Here is a 26,179-nt window from a genome sequence, read left to right on the forward strand (position 1 = left end):
GAATAGAAAAACAGAATATTTTTTAAATGGTGAGAAACTTTTAAATGTTGGTGTTGAGAGAGATTTGGGCGTCCTCGTGCAAGAAACACAGAAAGCTAGCATGCAGGTACAGCAAGCAATAAGGAAGGCAAATGGCATGTTGGCCTTTATTACAAGGGGGTTGGAGTATAAGAGTGAGGAAGTCTTGCTCCAATTGTACAGGGCCTTGGTGAGACCACACCTGGAGTACTGGGCACAGTTCTGGTCTCCTTATCCAAGGAAGGATATACTTGCCTTGGAGGCGGTGCAACGAAGGTTCACTAGATTGATTCCTGGGATGAGAGGGTTGTCCTATGATGAGAGATTGTGTAGAATGGGCCGATACTCTCTGGAGTTTAGAAGAATGAGAGGTGATCTCATTGAAACATACAAGATTCTGAAGGGGTTTGACAGGGTAGATGCCGAGAGGTTGTTTCCCCCTGGCTGGAGTGTCTAGAACTAGGGGGCATAGTCTCAGGATAAGGGGTCGGCCATTTAAGACTGAGATGAGGAGGAATTTCTTCACTCAGAGGGCTGTGAATCTTTGGAATTCTCTGCCCCAGAGGGCTGTGAATGCTGAGTCTTTGAGTATATTCAAGGCTGAGATCGATAGAATTTTGGACTCTAGGGGCATCAAAGGTTATGGGGATCGGGTGGGAAAGTGGAGTTGAGGTCGATGATCAGCCATGATCTTATTGAATGGCGGAGCAGGCTCGAGGGGCCGTATGGCCGACTCCTGCTCTTATTTCTTATGTTCTTATTGTGACAAAGAGCAAAGGAGTTATCCCCAGCATCCTAGCAAATATTTATCCCTCAATCAACAATCACTACAAAAACAGATTATCTGGTCATTATCGCATTGCGGTTTGTGGGGGCATGCTGTGCACAAATTGCCTGCCTCGTTTCCTACATCACAGGGGTGATGGACGAACAGGATTTGGTGCTAGTTAGGACACAGGCAGCCGAGTTTTGGATGACCTCAAGTTTACGTAGGGTGGAATGTGGGAGGCCGGCCAGGAGTGCGTTGGAATAGTCAAGTCTAGGAGGGAACAGTAACTACACTTCAAAAAGTACTTCATTGGCTGTAAAGCACTTTGGGGCATCGGGTGGTTGTGAAAGGTGCTATATAAATGCAAGTCTTTCTTTCGTTCCTGGGTTTTGCTTGCAGCAGTGTCCAAGAGATCAATCTGTAATTCTTCTCCAGGACAATCCTGGAGGGTTGACAACCCTACCCGCGTCCACTAAACCCCACCCCCAGTTTCAATTCTGTGCCAGGCTCCAGTCTCCCGCATCCGCAGGCACTGCCTAATCTTCACCCAGTTCAGAGAGACTTCAATTCGCAAAGCGCTGAGGAGTGCTTATTATCTTTGCCAACATTTAGTCAGGAAAAAACATTAAAAAAGTACTCACAGCACTTTGAAAACTTAAGTGCCACCAGAACGGAAGAAGATTAGGCAACAGCTGTGGAAATAGGAGGAATAGCAGCCTTGAGCTTTCAGTGCTCGCTAAACTAAGCACGCGAAACCTTTTAAAAACTAAAGTGCTGCTGCGACCGGTAAAAATTAGGCGATGAAGGTCTATGAAAGACTTTTTCAGCCAAAAGTTCTGTTGCGTATCAATCTGTGGACGAAATATATTCGAGTGAAAGGACATTTGAACCAATGTGGTTCTAGTTCTAAAGTAATGTGATTCTAGTTCTAAAGTATTTCACTCTCTGGATTTTGCTGTGTCTTACAGCTTCAGTTAGTCAGCCTGTGAATAAATGATTAGTTAGGCATGTACACTTTGCTCTGATGGTGTGGTATTTTCAATCTTTGGAAAAAGGTTGCAGGCATCCCACATGAGCTCAGGCAGACGATAGGCTAGAATTAGAGGTAATTATTAACTCTGTGCATATTACTGTGCCCACAGAATATACAGGAGCATAGGTTTTAGATCGTAAAGAGTTGGTCTGCTTATGGAAACCGCTTTTTCCAAACCAGAAATGTTGGGAGAAAGCTAAAGTTACAACAGTGGGGTTTAGAATCAGAGTTTTACAGCACAGGAGGAGGCCATTCAGCCCATCGCCAACATTCCCTTTAAGCTGTGAAGCTTCCAGGGATTCCACCCAGCCGGCCTTTCAATGGAAAAACCACACAGGCGCAGTATTTTGAATTGCCCGCGCATCGCACCTCACAACTGAAGCCTATAATGTGGTCATCTCAATGAATCGCTTCTATATCTGCTCCATAAAATGACATCCTTACTAAAGTACGGCACCCAAAACTGGGCACAATATTCTAACGCTGGCCTTACCAATGACTGTACAGGTAAAGAGTTACCTTCTTTACTTTTGTTTTCTATGAAATCATCATCCATATCTTCATCAAAAACAACTTGTATTTATATAGCGCCTTTAACATAGTAAGGCGTCCCAAGGTGCTTCACAGGAGTATTTTAAGACAACAAATTTGATACCGAGCCACAGAAGGATAAATTAGGTGATGCGCTATCAATAACTCAAAAGACTGAGATTAAGCGAGTAAGTAACAGGCTTTTATTAACAAGAGAATGAAGGTGTGCCTCGAGTGGTCGACCGGTCCAGAATACAAAGGGGCTGTGGAGCAGTCACCTTTATACATGGATTCGTGGGGAGGAGTCAGCCGAGGCATGTACAGGCATGTACACAGTGGAATACAAACAGTGGTTTACCACATTAGGGCAGGTGACCAAAAGCTTGGTTTTAAGGAGCTTCTTAAAAAGGAGGAAAGAGAGGTAGCGAGGCGGACAGGTTTAGGCAGGGAATTCCAGAGCTTAGGGCCTCGGCAACAGAAGGCACGGTCACCAAAGGTTGAGCGATTACAATCAGGAATCCTCAAGAGGGCAGAATTAGAAGAGCGCAGATATCTCGGGGGGGGGGGGGGGGGGGGGGCTGAAGGAGATTACAGAGATAGGGAGGGGCGAGGGCCACGGAGGGATTTGAAAACAAGGATGAGAATTTTAAAAGCGAGGCGCTGCTTAACTGGGAGCCAATGTAGGTCAGTGAGCACAGGGTGATGGACGAACAGGATTTGGTGCGAGTTAGGACACGGGCAGCCGAGTTTTGGATGACCTCAAGTTTACGTAGGGTGGAATGTGGGAGGCCAGCCAGGAGTGCATTGGAATAGTCAAGTCTAGGAGGTAACAAATGCATGGATGAGGGTTTTAGCAGTGGATGAGCGGAGGCAAGGGCGGAGATGGGCGATGTTACGGAGGTGGAAGTAGGCAGTCTTTGTTATGCTGCGGATGTGTGGTCGGAAGCTCAGTTCAGGGTCAAATATGACACCAAGGTCGCTAACAGTGTGGTTCAGCCTCACAGATGTTAGGGAGAGGGATGGTCAGTGGCAGGGACCGAAAACAATGGCTTCGGTCTTCCCAATATTTAATTGGAGAAAATTTTGGCTCATCCAGAGCTGGATGTCGGACAAGCAGTCTGACAATTTAGAGACCGTGGCGGGGTCGAGAGAAGAGGTAGTGAGGTAGGGCTGGGTGTCGTCAGCGTACATGTGGAAACTGACGCTGTGTTTTTGGACAATGTCGCCAAGGGGCAACATGTAGATGAGAAATAGGAGGGGCCAAGGATAGATCCTTGGGGGACACCAGAGGTAACGATGCGGGAGCGGGAAGAGAAGCCGTTGCAGGTGATTCTCTGGTTACGATTAGATAGATAAGACTGGAACCAGGCGAGTGCAGTCCCACCCAGCTGGAGGACGATGGAGTGGTCAACCGTGTCAAAGGCTGCAGACAAGTCAAGAAGGACGAGGAGGGATAGTTTACCTTTGTCAGTCACAAAGGATGTCATTTGTGACTTTGATGAGAGCAGTTTTGGTACTGTGGCAAGGGCAGAGAAACTGGAGAAAGATGGGAGTTCAGGGCTAGAGCAGGGGGGAACCTTAGAGGAAGTTTGGCCCGGTGGGCTAGGGGAAGGAACAGAAGTGGCAAAGGCAGCTGAACAGATGGTCTCAATATTAGAGACAAAGAAGTCCATGAGCTCCTCACACTTGTTGTCGGAGGTGAGGGTGGAGGAGACAGGAGCGAGGGGTTTAAGAAGACGGTTAGCAGTAGAGACTAGGAGCTGGGGTTTATCTTTGCATTCCAGAATGATCCTGGAATAGTGCGCAATTTTGGCAGACAAGAGCAGGGCCCAATAGTGCGTTATGTGGTCCAGCCAGATCTGGCGGTGAGTGGCTAAACCAGTTGTCTGCCATATCCATTCGAGTCTGCGTCCCTTGGACTTGAGGGAGCGAAGATGAGAGCCGTACCGGGGGGGAACGGCCAGGGTGAGAGAGAGTAATGGTTTTAATAGGGGCTAGGGCATCAAAGGTGGTGGTGGTGGTGTGGTTGAGCAGATCGGTAGCTGCAGAAGTGTCATGGTGAATGGAGGGCCAGAGGCTGGACAGTTGGGATTTCATAAGTGCAGTTGTAAGAGAGTTGGGAGAGTTTTTTTCCAGGGGCGGACACAGAAGGAAGTAGGGTGGGGGGGGGGGGGGGGGGCGGTGGAGAGCGATAAGACGAAGTGGTCAGAGATGGCCTTTTCTGTGATTGACACGATGAGAGTAGCGAGGACACGAGAGATGGCAAGGTCGAGGGGGTAGCCGTGAATTTGGGTTGGGGAGTTTACATGGAGGGAGAGATTAAGGGAGGATAGGAGGGTAGTGAACTCGGAGGAGAGAGAGCGTGATGAATTGAGATGGAGGTTGAAATCACCGAGGATGAGAAGTCGTTTAGTGCAGAGGCTGAGGGAGGTGAACAGTGAAGATATCTCAGTAATAACATTTTTATGGTACTTGGGTGGGCGGTAGAGAACAAGAATTTTAAATGAGAGGTGAGAGGGGTGGAATAAGGCAAGATATTCATAAGAACATAAGAACTAGGAGCAGGAATAGGCCACTTGGCCCCTCGAGTCTGCTCCGCCATTCAATAAGATCATGGCTGATCTTGGGCTCAAAGCCACTTCCCAGCCCGCTCCCCATAACCCTTCACTCCCTTATCTTGTAAAAATCTGTCTATCTCCACTATAAATGTATTTAATGACCCAGCCTCCACGGCTCTCTGGGGCAGAGAATTCCACAGATTTACGACCCTCAGAGAAGAAATTCCTCCTCATCTCAGTTCTAAAAGGGCGACCCTTTATTCTGAAACTGTGCCCCGGAGTTCTAGATTTCCCCATGAGGGGAAACATCCTCTCTGCATCTACCCTGTCGAGCCCCCTCAGTATCTTATATGTTTCGATAAGATCCCCTCTCATTCTTCTAAATTCCAATGAGTATAGGCCCAACCTGCTCAACCTTTCCTCATAAGTCAACCCCCTCATCTCTGGAATTAACCTAGTGAATCGTCTCTGAACTGTCTCCAATGTTCAAAGGAGGAGAAACAGCCGGAGGAATAGGGGGATAGACCGAGGTGTGATTTGGTGATGAGAGCCACACTGCCACCAAGGCAGTCTGAGCAGGGCAAGTTGTGGAAGGTGTAGCCAGATGGGGAGGCTTCACTTAAGAGTAAGGTGTCATCACCCCTCAACCAAGTTTCTGTTAGGGCCATGATATCAATGCAGTCATCCACGATAAGCTCATGGGTGGCAAGGGCCTTGTTCGCAAGTGAACGGACATTCTGGAGGGAGATGCGGAGAGGGTTGGTGATGGCTGCCCCACTATCAGCATCCACAGGGTCAGTGCTGGGGGAGGGGGAGGAGTTGGATGGGGAGGAGATTGGCAGGATTTGCCCCCAGTGGGCACTCTGGGTGGGAAGGTCAGAGAGAGAGTAGGATCGGACAGTTGGGGTGGCTGCTCATACGGCGGCAGCGACGAGTGCCTCGATGGGCCCTTCATAGGATGCCAAGAGAGGCACAGAGGGAAGCTGTGGGCTTATCCAAGAGGGAATGAAGCCTGGGACAGGGGCAGGAAAGTCGAAGAGTAATGAAGGATTGGGGTAGGGATTTGGGAGGGCGGTGTATCAGAGAGATCAACTTGTATCCGTGTAATCAACTTGTCCCCCCTCTTTTAAAGACTTGTGTATCCGCACCCTTAAGTCTCTCTGCTCCTTTTAAAGTTTTACTCCAGACTACATCGGGGGAAACATTCGGTTGCTTTGCAACTCCTCACGGGGCGCTAACGGGGAGCGCAAAGCAACTAGCGCACAGGCGCGGCACCGCCAACGCCTCCCACGAAACTCAGCGGGAGGTTAGCAGCGGCAATAGCCGTGCGTAGCACCCCGGCCACAAACTTGGCTCGCGCTCCAACCTACCACCGGACACTATGTCCGACAGGGTCAGGGGGGCGTTCTTGCAGCTGAAGTGGCGATAAAGGGCAGGTGCCGCACGGCCATTTTGTTTGGGCCGCCTGCCAGCATCTGCCCCCTCTGGCCTCCTGCTGCAGGGCGCTGGCTGTGATCCTCGAGTGCCGGGCTCTTATGCCAGCACCCCGCTCCCTGGTGGTCCAGCAGGGCCCCAGTGTGCGCTTCGCTAGGCCCTTCTCATTTATTCAGGGGAGGGAAGCCTGCAGTAATTGACGCTGCTGCATGTAGCACACGATATTCCATGGGAGCGCTCCAAGAGGAAGGGGGAGCGCTTCTAGTAGCGCCCCGCCTCCTGGTTGGGGCACTACCAGTGAACTTCGGTCGCGGGGGTGCTCCCCCCCCACTTGTCTGTAGAAAGAATGAACTTGGATTTCTATAGCACTTCATGGCCTCAGGTTGTCCCAATGCTCTTTACAGTCGACAAATTACTTTTTGAAGTGTAGTCACTGTTATAATGTAGGAAATGCAACAGCCAATTTACACACAGCAAGCTCCCACAAACAGCAATGAGATTAATGACCAGAAATCTTTTTTTTTCAGTAATGTTGTTTGAGGAATAAATGTTGGCCAGAACACGGAGAACTCCCCTACTCTCTGAATAGATCAATGGGATCTTTTACATTCACCAGAGAGGGTCTTGGTTTAATGCATGATCCGAAAGGCGGTAATTCCGATAGCGCAGCACTCCCTCAGCACTGCACTCAAAGGTCAGCCTAGAATTGTGTCCCTCGACTGGGACTTGAACCCACAAATCACTAACCTCTAAATCACTTAGACCTTTTCAGTTAACAACACACCCTATTTTGGTGTAGTCTGCAAACTTTGATATTGCGCCCCTAAATCAAAGTACAGACCATTTTCATATATTTGAGAAGAGCAATGGTCCCAATGCTGACCCCTGGGGGACATCACTGTTTACACCTTTCCAGTCTGAAACAGCCACTCTCTGGTTAAAGGGAAGAAAACCGAGTCAATGGTCTATTCACGCTGCCACACTCACTTTAATACTGCGTGCCTGAATTTTATTAACAAGCCTCATATGCGGTACTTTATCAGACACCTTGTGAAAATCAACCACCACTGTACAGGAAACTCTCTTAACCGGCACCTCAATATCCGGAAATCTCACTTAACCGTCAAAATTCAGGAGTAGGTTCAGGTAAGTTTTACGATATTAATGGCCGTGCAACCGGGACTCCTGGATCTGTGGCCGTGTAACCGGGGCTCCTGCACAAGTGCCGTGTAACCGGGACTCCTGGATCTGTGGCCGTGTAACCGGGACTCCTGGATCTGTGGCCGTGTAACCGGGGCTCCTGCACAAGTGCCGTGTAACCGGGACTCCTGGATCTGTGGCCGTGTAACCGGGGCTCCTGCACAAGTGCCGTGTAACCGGGACTCCTGGATCTGTGGCCGTGTAACCGGGACTCCTAGATCTGTGGCCGTGTAACCGGGGCTCCTGCACAAATGCCGTGTAACCGAGGCTCCTGCACAAGTGCCGTGTAACCGGGACTCCTGGATCTGTGGCTGTGTAACCGGGACTCCTGCACCTGTGGCCGTGTACGGGGCTCTCGTACCTTGGTAAGTATACCTCTCTGTAATCCGGACTTTTTGATCAACTGGCACCACGCCGGTCCCGGATAAAAAAAAAAAAAAATTCCTGTATTTCCTTCAAAAGAACTTTGTTAGACATGACTTGCCTTTTAAAAATCTGTACTGACGGGTCCTTAATTAACCCATACCTTTCTAACAGAGTAGTTATTTTATCAAGTAATATAGCCTCCAGAAGCTTACCCACTATTGATGTCAGGCTGACTGGTCTCTCATTTTCAACACAAACATTGCCTTGGCAGCTCGCCAGTTCTCTGGCAAAACTTCCACAAAAACCTGGGTCTCCGATTCTGTTGCCAGGATAAGAGAGCCAGCTTTAGCAGCGTAAACACCAGCCTCCCAGATCCCAACCTAGTGCCTGTTTAAAAGTGGCTCGAATGGTTCCCCTGCAAGTGGGGGTGACACAAGAATTAGGAGGGGTCGGCCATACGGCCCCTCGAGCCTGCTCCGCCATTCAATAAGATCATGGCTGATCTTCCACCTCAACTCCACTTTCCCCATATCCCTTGATTCCCCTGGAGTCCAAAAATCTATCAATCTCAGCCTTGAATATAGTCATCCACAGCCCTTCCGGGTAGAGAATTCCAAAGACTCACAACCCTCTAAGGTGAAGAGATTCCTCTTCATCTCAGTCTTAAAAGACCGACTCCTTATCCTGAGATTATGCCCCCTAGTTCTGGACTCCCAGCCAGGGGAAAATAACCTCAGCATCTCCCCGGTCAATCCCCCTCAGAATCCTGTATGTTTCAATGAGATCACCTCTCATTCTTCTAAACTCCAGAGAGTATAGGCCCAATCTACTCAATCTTGCCTCAAAGGACAACCCTCCCATCCCGGCAATCAATCTAGTGAACTTTTGTTCCATCGCCGCCAAGGATAAGGAGACCCAAACTACACAGTACTCCAGGTGTGGTCTCACCAAAGCCCTGTACAATTCTAGCAAGACTTCCTTACTCTTGTATTCCAACCCCCTTGCAATAAAGGCCAACATGCCATTTGTCTTCCTTATTGCTCGCTGTACCTGCACGCTAACTCTCTCTTTCTTGTACAAGGACAGCTAAATCTCTCTGAACACCAACACTTAATAGTTTCTCACCATTTAAAAATATTCATTTTTTCTATCCTCCCTACCATTTCACTCCATCTGCCATCTTATTGCCCACTCACCTAACCTGTCTATATCCCTTCACAACTTACTTTCCCACCTAGCTTGATATCGTCAGAAAACTTGGAAACAGTGCACTCGGTCCCTTCATCCAAGTCATTAATATAGATTGTGAATAGCCGAGGCCCAAGCACTGATCCTTGCAGCACTCCACTAGTTACAGCCTGCCAATCTGAAAATGGCCCGTTTATCCCTACTCTGTTTTCTGTCCGTTAACCAATCCTCTAGCCATGCTAATGCATTACCCCCAATCCCGAGCCCTTATCTTGCGTAACAACCGTTTGTGGCACCTTACTGAATACCATTTGAAAATCTAAATATACTACATCCACTGGTTCCCCTTTATCTACCCTGCGAGTTACATCCTCAAAAACGCTAATAAATGTCAAACACGATTTACCTTTCATAAAACCATCTTGACTTTGCCCAATCATATGATTATTTATTTATTGTTTTTAAGGGCCCCGTTACCACTTTCTTAATAATAGGGATGGAGGACGGTAGCCCAGAGTAGCGTAATGCAGGTGTGTGGATGGATGTTTTGCAGAATAACATTTGGAAAACTAGGGAGTACAGATGCCTAACTTTCCTTCAGAAAGTTAAATAGTTGGGCAAAGTCCACAATAATGTACAGGGTACATTTCTGTAGAAGGAGATTAAATTGGTGGGTTATGGTCCATGATTGGGTAGAGGGTACATGGGCTGTGGGAGGAGATTAAATGGGTGGGGAGAGTCCATGATAGGGGAGAGTGTACATGGGCTGTGGGAGGAGATTAAATGGGTGGGGAGAGTCCATGATAGGGGAGAGTGTACATGGGCTGTGGGAGGAGATTAAATGGGTGGGTAGAGTCTGTGATAGGGGAGAGTGTACATGGGCTGTGGGAGGAGATTAAATGGGTGGGTAGAGTCCATGATAGGGGAGAGTGTACATGGGCTGTGGGAGGAGATTAAATGGGTGGGTAGAGTCTGTGATAGGGGAGAGTGTACATGGGCTGGGGGAGGAGATTAAATGGGAGGGTAGAGTCCGTGATAGGGGAGAGTGTACATGGGCTGGGGGAGGAGATTAAATGGGTGAGTAGAGTCTGTGATAGGGAAGAGTGTACATGGGCTGTGGGAGGAGATTAAATGGGTGGGTAGAGTCCGTGATAGGGGAGAGTGTACATGGGCTGTGGGAGGAGATTCAATGGGTGGGTAGAGTCTGCGATAGGGGAGATTGAATCTCCTCCCACAGCCCATGTACAATGGGTGGGTAGAGTCTGCGATAGGGGAGAGTGTACATGGGCTGTGGGAGGAGATTCAATGGGTGGGTAGAGTCTGTGATAGGGGAGATTGTACATGGGCTGTGGGAGTGGATTCAATGGGTGGGTAGAGTCTGTGATAGGGGAGATTGTACATGGGCTGTGGGAGGAGATTCAATGGGTGGGTAGAGTCTGTGATAGGATAGAGTGTACATGGGCTGTGGGAGGAGATTAAATGGGTGGGTAGAGTCTGTGATAGGATAGAGTGTACATGGGCTGTGGGAGGAGATTAAATGGGTGGGTAGAGTCTGTGATAGGGGAGAGTGTACATGGGCTGTGGGAGTGGATTCAATGGGTGGGTAGAGTCTGTGATAGGGGAGAGTGTACATGGGCTGTGGGAGGAGATTAAATGGGTGGGTAGAGTCTGTGATAGGGGAGATTGTACATGGGCTGTGGGAGTGGATTCAATGGGTGGGTAGAGTCTGTGATAGGGGAGAGTGTACATGGGCTGTGGGAGGAGATTAAATGGGTGGGTAGAGTCTGTGATAGGGGAGAGTGTACACGGGCTGTGGGAGTGGATTCAATGGGTGGGTAGAGTCTGTGATGGGGAGAGTGTACATGGGCTGTGGGAGGAGATTCAATGGGTGGGTAGAGTCTGTGATAGGGGAGATTGTACATGGGCTGTGGGAGATTCAATGGGTGGGTAGAGTCTGTGATAGGGGAGAGTGTACATGGGCTGTGGGAGGAGATTAAATGGGTGGGTAGAGTCCATGATAGGGGAGATTGTACATGGGCTGTGGGAGGAGATTAAATGGGTGGGTAGAGTCTGTGATAGGGGAGAGTGTACATGGGCTGTGGGAGGAGATTAAATGGGCGGGTAGAGTCCGTGATAGGGGAGAGTGTACATGGGCTGTGGGAGGAGATTAAATGGGTGGGTAGAGTCCATGATAGGGGAGATTGTACATGGGCTGTGGGAGATTCAATGGGTGGGTAGAGTCTGTGATAGGGGAGAGTGTACATGGGCTGTGGGAGGAGATTAAATGGGTGGGGAGAGTCTGTGATAGGGGAGAGTGTACATGGGCTGTGGGAGGAGATTCAATGGGTGGGTAGAGTCTGTGATAGGGGAGAGTGTACATGGGCTGTGGGAGGAGATTAAATGGGTGGGTAGAGTCTGTGATAGGGGAGAGTGTACAAGGGCTGTGGGAGGAGATTAAATGGGAGGGTAGAGTCTGTGATAGGGGAGAGTGTACATGGGCTGTGGGAGGAGATTAAATGGGAGGGTAGAGTCTGTGATAGGGGAGAGTGTACATGGGCTGTGGGAGGAGATTGGGTGGGTAGAGTCTGTGATAGGGGAGAGTGTACATGGGCTGTGGGAGGAGATTGGGTGGGTAGAGTCTGTGATAGGGGAGAGTGTACATGGGCTGTGGGAGGAGATTGGGTGGGGAGAGTCTGTGATCGGGGAGAGTGTACATGGGCTGTGGGAGGAGATTCAATGGGTGGGGAGAGTCTGTGATCGGGGAGAGTGTACATGGGCTGTGGGAGGAGATTGGGTGGGGAGAGTCTGTGATCGGGGAGAGTGTACATGGGCTGTGGGAGGAGATTCAATGGGTGGGTAGAGTCTGTGATAGGGGAGAGTGTACATGGGCTGTGGGAGGAGATTGGGTGGGTAGAGTCTGTGATCGGGGAGAGTGTACATGGGCTGTGGGAGGAGATTCAATGGGTGGGTAGAGTCTGTGATAGGGGAGAGTGTACATGGGCTGTAGAAGGAGATTCAATGGGTGGGTAGAGTCTGTGATAGGGGAGATTGTACATGGGCTGTGGGAGGAGATTGGGCGGGTAGAGTCCACGATAGGGGAGATTGTACATGGGCTGTAGAAGGAGATTCAATGGGTGGGTAGAGTCTGTGATAGGGGAGAGTGTACATGGGCTGTGGGAGGAGATTGGGTGGGTATAGTCTGTGATCGGGGAGAGTGTACATGGGCTGTGGGAGATTCAATGGGTGGGTAGAGTCCACGATAGGGGAGAGTGTACATGGGCTGTGGGAGGAGATTGGGCGGGTAGAGTCCGTGATAGGGGAGAGTGTACATGGGCTGTGGGAGATTCAATGGGTGGGTAGAGTCTGTGATAGGGGAGAGTGTACATGGGCTGTGGGAGGAGATTGGGTGGGTATAGTCTGTGATCGGGGAGAGTGTACATGGGCTGTGGAAGATTCAATGGGTGGGTAGAGTCCACGATAGGGGAGAGTGTACATGGGCTGTGGGAGGAGATTGGGCGGGTAGAGTCCGTGATAGGGGAGAGTGTACATGGGCTGTGGGAGATTCAATGGGTGGGTAGAGTCTGTGATAGGGGAGAGTGTACATGGGCTGTGGGAGATTCAATGGGTGGGTAGAGTCTGTGATAGGGGAGATTGTACATGGGCTGTGGGAGGAGATTGGGCAGGTAGAGTCTGTGATAGGGGAGAGTGTACATGGGCTGAGGGAGGAGATTGGGTGGGTCGAGTCTGTGATAGGGGAGAGTGTACATGGGCTGTGGGAGGAGATTGGGTGGGTCGAGTCTGTGATAGGGGAGAGTGTACATGGGCTGTGGGAGGAGTGGGTGGGTAGAGTCTGTGATAGGGGAGAGTGTACATGGGCTGTGGGAGGAGTGGGTGGGTAGAGTCTGTGATAGGGGAGAGTGTCCATGGGCTGTGGGAGGAGATTCAATGGGTGGGTAGAGTCTGTGATAGGGGAGAGTGTCCATGGGCTGTGGGAGGAGATTCAATGGGTGGGTAGAGTCTGTGATAGGGGAGAGTGTACATGGGCTGTGGGAGGAGATTGGGCGGGTAGAGTCTGTGATAGGGGAGAGTGTACATGGGCTGTGGGAGGAGATTGGGTGGGTAGCGTCTGTGATAGGGGAGAGTATCCATGGGCTGTGGGAGGAGATTGGGTGGGTAGAGTCTGTGATGGGGGAGATTGTACATGGGCTGTGGGAGGAGATTAAATGGGTGGGTAGAGTCTGTGATAGGGGAGAGTGTCCATGGGCTGTGGGAGGAGATTGGGTGGGTAGAGTCTGTGATGGGGGAGAGTGTCCATGGGCTGTGGGCGGGTAGAGTCTGTGATGGGGGAGATTGTACGTGGGCTGTGGGAGGAGTGGGCCGGATGGATTGCTTACTACTGCAAGTACTGAAGGGGGCTTATAAAGAACATACACTGTGCATAGAGTACCTCAGTGACAGAGAGAGTCCGGGGATCAATGATATCCAGGAAATGGCGGAACCTTCCGTAAAAAGTAGACTGAAAGAAAAAGGAAAACGTAAATCAGAGTCATTCATTTCAAATGTAGGAGATAAAAGTACAACTCACAAATGCTGGAAATGTGAAATAAATACAATAGGTCTGTCAGCATTTGGAAAAAAAGAGACAGGTACGTGTCGCAGCTGAAACCTCATAACTAATAAACTCAATGTAAAATGCTAACTGAATTGCAAATACTCAATATTCAGAAACAATTTGCATTTATATAACGTAGAAAATGTCCCAGGGCGCTTCAGAGAAGAAACTGGCATCAAGCAGCAGTCGGAGAGTTGATTGGGCGCATGGTGAGGAAGATAGGAGAGTTTTAAAAAGGAGGGGAGAGGTGCAGCAAGGCGCAGGGGTTTGGAGAGTTCCACAGAGTAGGGCCGTGATAGCGGAGGGCTCGGCCACCAATGGTAGAATTGGAAGCGGTGGGGTGGAGGGGGGGAAACTATCGATACAAGGCTAGAATCAGAGGACAAGGAGTACGGGCTAGAGGACTTTGCAAGGGGTTTAAGAGGGGTTATGGTGCCCGCTGGCATTGGCTCATCCCAAAGCAAACAAATACCAACACACATCAACACCGAGTGCTTGCACAAGTGACAGAACCATTGCTCGCCAGGCAGTGGCCACAAATTCAACTCCAGCGCAGCTGGTCACTCAATTCTGCCTGCTCCACTTTTGGCAACGTATAGCTGAGCCCGCACGACAGGGCCAACTGTGCTGTCACTGGGCTTATTTCCAAGTTTGCTGACGACACGAAACTAGGTGGGATTGTGAGTTGTGAGGAGGATGCAAAGAGGCTTCAAGGCGATTTAGACAACTCGAGTGAGTAGGCAACTACATGGCAGATGCAGTATAATGTGGATAAATGTGAAGTGATCCACTTCGGTAGGAAAAACAGAAAGGTTGAGTATTATTTAAATGGTGATAGATTGGGAAATACTGATGTACAGAGAGACCTGGGTGTCCTTGTACACCAGTCACTGAAAGCAAACATGCAGGTGCAGCAAGCAGTTAGGAAGGCAAATGGTAGGTTGGCCTTCATTGCAAGAGGATTTGAGTACAGGAGCAAGGATGTCTTACTGCAGTTATACAGGGCCTTGGTGAGACCACACCTGGAGTACTGTGTGCAGTTTTGGTATCCTTACCTAAAAGGATATACTAGCCATAGAGGGAGTGCAGCGAAGGTTCACCAGACTGATTCCTGGGATGGCAGGACTGTCGTATGAGGAGAGATTGGGTCGACTAGGCCTGTATTCACTAGAGTTTAGAAGAATGAGAGGGGATCTCATTGAAACGTATAAAATCCTGACAGGGCTAGACAGACTGGATGCAGGGAGGATGTCTCCCCTGGCTGGGGGGTCTAGAACGAGGGGTCACAGTCTCAGGATACGGGGTAGGACATTTAGGACTGAGATGAGGAGAAATTTCTTCACCCAGTGGGTGGTGAACCTGTGGAATTCTCAACCACAGAGGGCTGTGGAGGCCAAGTCACTGAATATATTTAAGAAGGAGATAGATAGATTTCTAGACACAAAAGGCATCAAGGGGTATGGGGAGAGCGCGGGAATATGGTATTGAGATAGAGGATCAGGCCATGATCATATTGAATGGCGGAGCAGGCTCGAAGGGCCGAACGGCCGACTCCTGCTCCTAGGTTTCTATGTTTCTAAAGCAAGTTAGTGCACCGCTACCAATATATAACCAAAAACCAAGACTGAAAAGACAGAATGTATCGTACTGTTTGGAATTTTTTATACAGTTTTTAAAAAAAGGTTCAACCCTGCGTTTTACTGAAATCTCAGTGACAAGATTGGATGAAAAAACTTCACAATAATTTTGTCAATAGTCTGGCCCGAGATATTTTTCAGCTCATTTGAGCTGAAAAATGATGCAACTGTAGCAACATGTCCAGATTTGGTCACCATATAAGAACAGAAGAGTTGGAATATGTCCAAGGAACATGAATAAGAAGTCAAGTAGATTAGAGCACAAAAGGCCATTCAACTTATTCCGATCATGTGGGTTCATGCTCAGAACCCATTCAAACGGCTTTAATCTCATTTCTGCTTTGACATTAAGCCTGCGTTTCTCTGCTCCATGTTGAATCAGGGATAGATTTCTTCTCTTGGGTACTTTAAGTGAGTAATCAAACATGCATTTATATAGCGCCTTTAATGTCCCACGGCACTTCACAGGAGAGCTATCAGACAAAATTTGACTGAACCACACAAAGATATTCGGACAATGACCAAAAGCTTGGTCAAAGAGCTAGGTTGTGAGCAACGACTTAAAAAGGAGGTAAAGAGAGAGAGAGAATTCCAGAGTTTACGGACTAGGCCAATGGCGGAGAGAAGGAAATTGGGGATGCGCAAGAGGCCAGTATTGGATGAGCGCAGACATTTGATCAGAGATCACAGTGCTCGGTGACATCTTATACCAAACGAACGCAGCACTAGGTGTATGCCAACTGTATTCACATTCACTCCAATGGCTGACAGTCTGTAGCGACCCAATATCCATTCACTGCATTGGGTGGCAGTCTGTAGCGACCCAATATCCATTCACTGCATTGGGTGGCAGTCTGTAGCGACCCAATATCCATTCACTGCATTGGGTGGCAGTCTGTAGCGACCCAATATCCATTCACTGCATTGGGTGGCAGTCTGTAGCGACCCAATATCCATTCACCCCAATGGCTGACAGTCTGTAGCGACCCAATATCCATTCACTGCATTGGGTGGCAGTCTCTTTCAACCAAGCCCACAGTCCTTACACTTCACGACAGTCTCTATTCCATCGGAGTTCTCATTCGCAGCAGTGATTGGCTATGTCTAATAAAACAGAGGTTGCATTTATTGCACTGGGTGACGTTTATTCTAAAAAGCTAACACTTCAAAAAAGGAGAAGTAGTTATTCCTCAAGTTAAAATAATAAAACTGAGAGGTAATTGTAAGTCTATCTTCCTGGAACGTGGCAAGGTCACATTTATGCCCATCCCTAGTTACAAATGACTTTACAATTGAGTGGCTTGGCTTGCTAGACCACTTCAGAAGGCATGGAAAGCTTACCACAGTGCAGACTGGAGTCATGTGCAGTCAGGTCAGACAGGGGTGGCAGGTTCCCTTCTGCATGGGGCTTCAATTAACCAGTTCGATAGTTATGATCAAAACGGCAGCTATAATGGTCATTTGTTTCATTATATGTTGCAATTCTACATTACACAGTGACTACACTCCAAAATAGTACTTCATTGGCTGTAAAGCGCATTGGCATGTCCAGAGGTTGTGAAAGGTAGTATAGAAACACAAGTCTTTCTTTCTATTTGTTATGGTACTAACTCGCAAATTACCAGGTTTATTAAATTCAATTTCACAACTTGCCTTGGTGGAATTGGAATTCACAACCTCTGGGTTGCTAGTCCAATACATGACCACTGAACTAGCAAACCCTAGTTTATAAATCACATCCCCCAACTCCTCTACTGGTTATCCTCCTCCACCCGACATACTTTAGAAAATGTGCATTATGCCCCTTCATCTTTTCCAAGATTTTGCTCTTTTAGCCTCCCTTCATCAATCATTGATTTAATACCCGTGACCACTGCTGTTGCTGCTCTTTGCACCCTTTCCCATGATCACTCTTGACAAAGTTACAGCATTGTAGAAAAGTCATGTGTTATTTTGCAATGAGGAAAACTGGACAGTATACTGCAAATACGATCGAAGCAGCTTTCTAAAGCATCTCCAGTGTCAGCCTTGACTCAGTGTGTAACTCGCATTGGAGTTTCAAGACCACTCCAGAGCACATAATCCCAGCCGACATTCCCAGTGCTGTACTATCGGGGTGCTGTCTTGCGGATGAGATGTTAAACCGAGGCCCCGCCTGTCCTTTCAGGTGGATGTAAAAGAACTCATGGCACTATTTTGGAGAAGGGCAGGAGAGTTATCCCCAGTGTCCTGGGCCAATATTTATCCTTCAATCAACATCACTAAAACAAATGTTTGACAAACTTATCAGAGTTTTTTGGAGGATGTAACTAGCAGGGTAGATAAATAGGAACCAGTGGATGTAGTATATTTGGATTTCCAAAAGGGATTCTATAAAAGGTGCCACACAAGATTAGGGCTCATGGGGTTGGGGATTGGTTAACAGACAAAACAGGGAGTAGAGATAAACGGATCTTTTTCAGGTTGGCAGGCTGTAGTTGGCAGGCTGTAACTAGTGGGGTGCCACAAGGATCAGTGTTGGGGCCTCAGCTATTTACAATCTATATTAATGACCTAGATGAAGGGACCGAGTGTAATGTATCCAAGTTTGCTGACGATACAAAGCTAGGTGGGACAGTAAGCGGTGAGGAGAACAGAGAGTCTGCAAAGGGATATAGATAGACTGAGTGAGTGGGCAGTAAGGTGGCAGATGGAGTATAATGTGGGGAAATGTGAGGTTATTCACTTTGGTAGGAAGAATAGAAAAAACAGAATATTTTTTAAATGGTGAGAAACTTTCAAATGTTGCTGTTCCGAGAGATTTGGGTGTCCTCGTGCAAGAAACAGAAAGCTAGCATGCAGGTACAGCAAGCAATAAAGGAAGGCAAATGGCATGTTGGCCTTTATTGCAATATAGTACAGAGCCTTAAGTGAGACCACACCTGGAGTACTGTGCACAGTTTTGGTCTCCTTATCTAAGGAAGGATATACTTGCCTTGGAGGCGGTGCAATGAAGGTTCACTAGATTGATTCCTGGGATGAGAGGGTTGTCCTATGAGGAGAGATTGTGTAGAATGGGCCGATACTCTCTGGAGTTTAGAAGAATGAGAGGTGATCTCAGTGAAACATACAAGATTCTGAGGGGGATTGACAGGGTAGATGCTGAGAGGTTGTTTCCCTTGGCTGGAGTGTCTAGAACTAGGGGGCAGAGTCTCAGGATAAGGGGTCGGCCATTTAAGATGGGGATGAGGAGGAATTTCTGCACTCAGAGGGTTGTGAATCTTTGGAATTCTCTGCCCCAGAGGGCTGTGAATGCTGAGTCGTTGAGTATATTCAAGGCGGAGATCGATAGATTTTTGGACTCTAGGGGAATCAAGGGATATGGAGATCGGGCAGGAAAGTGGAGTGGAGGTCGAAGATCAGCCATGATCTTATTGAATGGCGGAGCAGGCTCGAGGGGCTGCATGGCCGACTCCTGCTCCTAATTCTTATGTTCTTAAAACAGATTATCTGGTCATTATCACATTGCGGTTTGTGGGAGCGTACCATGCGCAAATTAGCTGCTGTGTTTCCTACATTATAACAGTGACTACACTTCAAAAAGTACTTCATTGTCTGTAAAATGCTTTGACTTCAGGATGTCCGGAGGTCCTGAAAGGCGCTGTAGAAATAGGAGTTCTTTATTTCATTACAATTCCCCCAATAGCAGTAATTAAATGCACTGCAGAGTGAGACTGAGCCAAATAGACCAAGAAAGTCTTGCGGTGCTTTTATATAGCACTCATTTTTTTTAAATTAGTCGCTTATGGGATGTGGGCATTACTGGCTAGGCCAGCATTTATTGCCCATTCCTAATTGCCCTCGAGAAGGTGGTGGTGAGCCGACTTCTTGAAGCGCTGCAGTCCGTGTGGTGATGGTACTTCCACAGTGCGGTTAGGGAGAGAGTTGCATGATTTTGACCCAGCGATGAAGGATCGGCAATATACTTTTAAGTCAGGATGGTGTGTGACTTGGAGGGGAACTTGGAGATGGTGGTGTCCCCATGCGCCTGCTGCCCTTGTCCTTCTAGGTGGAAGAGATCGCGGGTTTGGGAGGTGCTGCCGAAGAAGCCTTGGCGAGTTGCTGCAGTGCATCTTGTAGATGGTACACACTGCAGCCACAGTACGCCGGTGGTGGGGGGAGTGAATGTGTAAGTTGGTGGATGGGTTGCCAATCTAGCAGGCTGCTTTGTCCCGGATGGTGTCGAGCTTCTGGAGTGTTGTTGGAGCTGCACTCATCCAGGCAAGTAGAGAGTATTCCATCAGACCCCTGACTTGTGCCTTGTAGATGGTGAAAAGGCTTTGGGGAGTCAGGAGGTGAGACACTCGTGTTGCCACATTCCCGAGTGTGTGGGCTGTAAGCAAAGTGGAGCGCTGCTAAGACCCGCCGACGACTCTTCTAAACAAACAGCCAGTTTTATTCAGCCTCGGCAATTTTACACTTCACTTGCAGCTGGCTGTGTGGCTGCTGTATTTCGGGAACTTTGGTGACAACCGAGCCATGTAAAAGCACTTTAGGCTTATGCCCTGGCTTATGCCATACGAAGTGATCGCTGCCAGGCCAGCATTTGAAGTGCTAAATTGGCATACACGAGCGAGGTGAAAGAAAATCATGGACCGGCAGGAGCCTGAAGGAGAGGAGGATAACAGAAAGATGAATTCGAAAGACAAAAAGAATCTTTTACGATTTGTGCCCTGTGTTCTCTGGTGCAGTATTTAAATTCAAATACAGGAAACTTTGTGCTATCCGGCACCGACGGGACCGCGCTGTTGCCGTTCCCTCAAAGCTGCCGGACACACCAGCGTTAATGTTGAAGCATACGGAGCTTTTCATCTCCGTATCGGACAACAAACACTGTTGCTTAGCAACAGCTTCTAAACAGTCGGCCCGTCGTCTCTCTGAAGCTGTTGCTAAGCTACAGAGACTTTGCAGAGCCTGACTGTTGAAAAAAAAAAGCCACGAGAAGAAAAAAAACCTAACAAAACGGCTCCTAATTTTTGCCAGCGGCTCGAGCTTGCCGGACGTTTAGCCTCCGGATAACACAAAGTTTCCTGTATATGGTTGCACTTTTCATTTAAACTCAATGAAAAGTTTAAAAGTAAACTGCACATTTAAAAAACTCAGGAGGATATATTGGACTTTGATGGGTTTACAGCACAGATTCACGAGAATGATGCCATGGCTTACAAGGTTAAATTACGAAGGAAAGTTGTATAAACATGGTTTGTATGCCCTTGAGTTTAGAAGGATGAGAGGTGATCTGATCGAGGTGTTTAAAATGATAAAAAAGGATGTGATAGTTTCTCTGTATTTACCCTAATTCCTGCAGTGGGAGAATCTAGAACAAGAGGGCATATCTGAAAATTAGAGCTAGGTGATTTAGGAGTGAACTCAGGAAGCACTTCTTCCACGTAAAGGGTAGTGGAAAGCGAGAACTCTCCCTCAAAAGTCTGTGGAGGCTAGGGATCAATTGGAGTTTAAGACGGATATAGATAGATTTGAACTTGCAGCACTCCAATCTCTCAGATCCAACCCCGACACGGTCATTAAACCTGCTAACAAGGGTGGTGCTGTTGTTGTTTGGCGAACCGACCTCTACCTAGCGGAAGCTGAACGCCAACTCCCTGACACCTCCTCCTACCTCCACCTGGACCATGACCCCACTACCGAACATCAAACCACCGTTTCCAAGACTGTCACTGACCTCATCTCCTCTGGAGATCTTCCCCCCCCACGGCCGCCAACCTCATAGTTCCCCAACCCTGCACAGCCAGCTTCTACCTCCTTCCCAAGATCCACAAACAGGACTGCCCTGGTAGACCCATCGTTTCAGCCTGTCCTTGCCTCACGGAACTTATCTCTTCCTATCTCGACTATTTTTTTCTCCCCGACTATTTTTTTTCTCTCCCCTTGTCCAGTCTCTTCCCACCTACATCCGCGACTCTTCCTCCGCCCTCCGCCACTTCAACAGTTTCCCAGCCCCAACCACCTGCTCTTCACTATCGACGTACAATCCCTCTACACCTCCATCCCCCACCAGGATGGCCTGAGGGCGCTCCGCTTCTTCCTTGAACAGAGGCCCAACCAGTCCCCATCCACCCTCCTCCGCCTGGCTGAACTTGTTCTCACATTGAACAACTTCTCCTTTGACTCCACTCATTTCCTCCAAATCAAAGGTGTTGCTATGGGTACCCGCATGGGTCCTAGCTCTGCCTGCCTTTGAGGGATATGTGGAACACTCCTTGTTCCAGTCCTACTCGGGTCCCCTCCCTCACCTTTCATTCACTTTGCCTCCAATTTCCACCCTTCCCTCACCTTCACATGGTCCATCTCCGACTCTTCCCTTCCTCGACTTCTCCGCCTCCATCTCTGGGGATAGGTTATTGACCAACATTCACTACAAGCCCAATGACTCCCACAGCTACCTGGACTACACTTCCTCCCACCCCGCTTCCTGTAAGGACTATATTCCATTCTCCCAGTTTCTCCGTCTCCGCTGCATCTGCTCCGACGATGCCACCTTCCACACCAGTGCTTCCGACATGTCTTCCTTTTTCCTTAACCGAGGATTCCCCTCTACCGTGGTTGACACGGCCCTCGACCGTGTCCGTCTTATCTCCCGGACTTCTGCCCTCAACCTTGCCCCTCCCGGAACCATGATAGAGTTCCCCTTGTCTTCACCTTTCACCCCACCAGCCTTCACATTCAACGGATCATCCTCCACCATTTCCGCCACCTCCAGCGTGATCCCACCACCAAACGCATCTTCCCCTCACCTCCCCTTTCAGCATTCCATGAGGACCGCTCCCTCCGAGACACCCTAGTCCACTCCTCTACCACCCCCAGCACCCCTTCCCCTGGCACCTTCCCGTGCAAGCGCAGGCGATGCAACACCTGCCCTTATACCTCCGCCACTTCCCACTGTCCAGGGCCCCAAACACCCCTTCCAAGTGAATCAGCGATTTACTTGTACTTCTTGCAATTTAGTATACTGTATTCGCTGCTCACGATGTGGTCGCCTCTACATTGGGGAGACCAAACGCAGATTGGGAGACCGCTTTGCGGAACACCTCCGTTCAGTCCGTAAGGGGGACCCCGAGCTTCCGGTCGCCTGTCACTTTAATTCACCGCCCCATTCCCACTCGGACCTCACCGTCCTCGGCCTCTTGCACTGTTCCACGGAAGCTCAGCAAAAATCCTTCACTTGTTCAGGTGGACGTTGAAGGCCCCATGTTACTATTCAGAGAAGAGCAGGGGGTTCGCTCGGTATTCTGGCCAACATTTATCCCTCAGCCAAAACCACAAAAAATATATATATATTTTTTGTTGATTTACTCTCCTTTAACATTGGAGTTTCATAAATAGGGGCAGAGTGTAAAAGAGCAAACAGATATATAATTTGTACAAGACATTGGTTGGCCCACAATTAGAGCAGAATGTGTAGAATTAGAGTAGAAAAGACACTAAAGTCGTAGTGAGTCTACAGCGTAGATTCAGCAAGATGATGCCAGGGATCAGAAACTGTAGTTAATCACACTTGAGACACTAGTTCTTATTATTCACCTAAAGAAGGAACTTGCATTTCAACAGCACCTTTCTTGACCTCAGGACGTCCCAAACCACTTTACAGCCAATGAAGTACTTTTTGAAGTGTAATCACTGTTGTAATGTGGGAAACGCGGCAGCCAATTTGCACACAGCAAGCTCCCACAAACAGCAATGTGATAATGACCAAATAATCTGTTTTAGTGATGTTGGTTGAGGGATAAATATTGGCCCCAGGACACCGGGGAGAACTCCCCCTGCTCTTCTTCCAAATAGTGGCTGTGGGATCTTTTACATCCACCCGACAGAACAGACGGGGCCTCGGTTTAACATCTCATCCGAAAAATGGCACCTCTGACAGTGCAGCACTGCCTTAGCACTGCAGTGGGAATGTCAGTCTAGATTTTTTGTGCTCAAGTCTCTGGAGCGGGACTTGAACCCGCAACCTTCTAACTCCGAGGCGAGAGAGGATTTTTTAAAGAGCTTGCGATTCAGAAGACGGTGAGGTTAGAAACATAGAAGATAGGAGCAGGAGTAGGCCATTCGGCCCCTCGAGCCTGTTCCGCCATTTAATGAGATCATGGCTGATCATCCAAATTCAGTACCCTGTCCCTGCCTTCTCCCCATATCCCTTGATCCCTTTAGCCTTAAGAAATATATCTAACTCCTTCTTGAATATATTTAATGAATTGGCCTCTACTGCCTTCTGTGGTAGAGAATTCCACAGGTTCACCACTGTTTGGGGGGAAGGTTGGCATCACGCCACTTGACTCCAGGTTTTGTTGCAATGTAATGCAGAGCTCCCTCCACACTCCCACCAACCCAACCCAACCGTGCGCGCTGCCCCTTTAACACTGAGGCGACGGAAAAAAAGTGATGCCTCTTTAATGATGGACAGGCGCGGCAGCCAATGGAATGTCAAGGCAGGGTTGAAGGCGGGCCTGTCCGGCAGTGCTTGCCCAATCAGATCAGGGGGGGAGGGGCTTGGCGCGGCCGTTATTTTTAAACGTGGACTCGTGCCCTGGGGCGGGTATCAACAGCGAGCGATTAAAACAAACCCCCCGCTGCGGAGGGAAAGTTACCTGATCGAAGCGTGCTTTTCCCAGCGCAAACGAAGGGAAGTCCGCTCTGGCCGCCATTCCATATCCAGCTAACCGCGCCGCTCGATCTTGGAACCGTTGCCGTTGCTGCACTTTTAAGGCCGCCGCTGGCGCTCTGGAGCCGCCCAGGTGACCCTTGGGCAGCGAGGGGGCGGGGCCGGACCGGAAGTGGGTGGGCGGGTGCTGCCGGGAGTTGTAGTTCCTCTCGGAGCCCGGCCGGTGCGGGGAGTCGGAGGGAACTACACTTCCCGTCGTGCCTCGCTTGCCAGGCACATGCGCAGTGCCCTCAGGTGGAGGGACCAAACAGGTAAGCTCTGCTCAGGTGGCAACCGGAGGTTGAGGATGCCCTTCCCCCCTCCACAAAATGGGGAAAGTCATTGGTTCGGTCCCCCTCAAAGTCTTTTCATCATTAGAGGGGAGAATAAATTTAATGTTGCAAACGTAGAAACATGTACAGCAGTTGGTGATGTTCCCTGCATTTCTCTTGTAATTGATGTGCGGTGAAGATCATGTCCTTTGCGCCCCTTAGTGGGCGGAATCCACATTGCGACTCTGGGAGGAGCTCATCGGCCACTGGGAGAGGCGATTGAGGAGGATTCTTGCGATGACTTTCCCTGTGGCAGATAGCAGGGAAACTCCTCTGTAATTATTGCAATCGGACTTGTCACCTTTCTTGAAGATGGTCACAATTGCGGCGTCTCTGAGATCCCCTGGCATGCTCTCCTCCTTCCAGATAAGAGAAATGAGTTCATGAATTCGCACCAGTAGTGCTTCTCCGCCATGCTTTAGTGCCTCGTCAGGGATTCCATCTGCTCCTGAGGCCTTGTTGTTCTTCAGTTGTCGGATGGCCTTTTCAACCTCATGCCGGGCTGGGGTTGTGCTGAGATGGTGGCACGTAGCATGCTGTGGGATGGAGTTGAGGACACTCGTGTCGAAGACAGAGTCGTGGTTAAGGAGATCTTCGAAGTGCTCATTCCAGCGGGCACTGACTGCTTCCCTGTCCTTGATGAGTACCTTTCCGTTCTTGGCCCGCAGTGGGGAAGGGCCTTGGGTGCTTGGGCCATAGATGGTCTTGACTGCGCTAAAGAATCCACGCACGTCGTGGTTGTCGGCTAGCTGCTGGATCTCCTGCGCTTTCTCCACCCACCATCTGTTCTTTAGGTCGCGAGTTTTTTGTTGGACCTCGGCCTTCAGGCTTCTGTGGAGCTGCTTTCTTGCTCTCGAGTTCTGTTGCTGTTTCCAGATCAGAAATGCCTTGCGCTTGCGGCTTATTAGCTCCTGGATCTCCTGGTCATTCTCGTCGAACCAGTCTTGGTGTTTCCTGGTTGAGTGACTGAGCGTCTCTTCACAGGTGCTGATTATGGAGGCCTTGAGTGCAGACCAGACGCTGTGGGCACTCTGTGTCTCTGCATCACTGGGAGTCGTCAGGTTGTTTGTGAGGCGCAGGCTGAATAGGGCTTTCTTAGCGGGGTCTTTGAGTGCTCCAACGTTAATTTTCCTGCGGCATTGTTTCTGTTGCCGCCGCTGTTTTGGGGCTACATTGATGGAGATGACAGAGCGGATTCACGCTTGCTTCACGACGATATGCAAGCCATGATCCTGACCAACGGTTCCACCACAGACCCAATTCACGTACGAACCGGGGTCAAGCAAGGCTGTGTCATCGCACCAACGCTCTTCTCAATCTTCCTTGCTGCAATGCTCCATCTCACCCTCAGTAAGCTCCCCACTGGAGAGGAGCTAATTTACAGAACAAACGGGAAACTATTCAACCTCCGTCGCCTCCAGTCCAGATCCAAGGTCGTCCCATCCTCTGTCGTCGAATTACAGTATGCAGACGATGCTTGCGTCTGCGCTCACTCAGAGGTTGTAATGAAATCTGTTTGTCTTGATCCTGTATTCGTTTTGCACTCATGTATATTACCCTCCCCCACTGTGTATAGTTTCACTTCCTCTTTCCCGACTAACCTGGGAGGTTCCAGGTCTTGGCTCTTGGCTCCGCCCCTGACTTCTCTTACATAAATATCCCAGGATCTGTATGACTCATTCCTGTGAACCAGTCGGCGTGTTGCGATGTTAGCTCTGATCTTAGTGATTAAAAGCCAACTTGTTTAAGTCTATAACTTCTAGTTTTGTGGTTATTGAAGGCCCATCAGAGGTCGAACTCCGA

The 26,179-nt window shown here is 49.1% G+C and overlaps 1 protein-coding gene across 1 annotated transcript in view; it reads right to left on the reverse strand.

The window, feature by feature from the left end:
• LOC147123789 (sideroflexin-5-like) overlaps positions 1-24,159 on the reverse strand; it is a 262,042-nt gene extending 237,883 nt beyond the window's left edge. Inside the window, exons 1-2 of the mRNA XM_085976043.1 lie at positions 23,992-24,159; positions 13,545-13,613 (exon numbers count right to left, since the gene is read on the reverse strand). Of these exons, the coding sequence (XP_085832169.1) occupies positions 13,545-13,613; positions 23,992-24,048 (126 nt within the window). The 5' untranslated portion in view covers positions 24,049-24,159. The remainder of the gene's footprint in view (positions 1-13,544; positions 13,614-23,991) is intronic.
• Between the last annotated feature and the right edge of the window lie 2,020 nt (positions 24,160-26,179).

Source organism: Somniosus microcephalus, chromosome 2, assembly GCF_052327205.1.
Source record: "Somniosus microcephalus isolate GS21.2 chromosome 2, FLI_Smic_1.0, whole genome shotgun sequence".
Classification (NCBI taxonomy): Eukaryota; Metazoa; Chordata; class Chondrichthyes; order Squaliformes; family Somniosidae; genus Somniosus; species Somniosus microcephalus.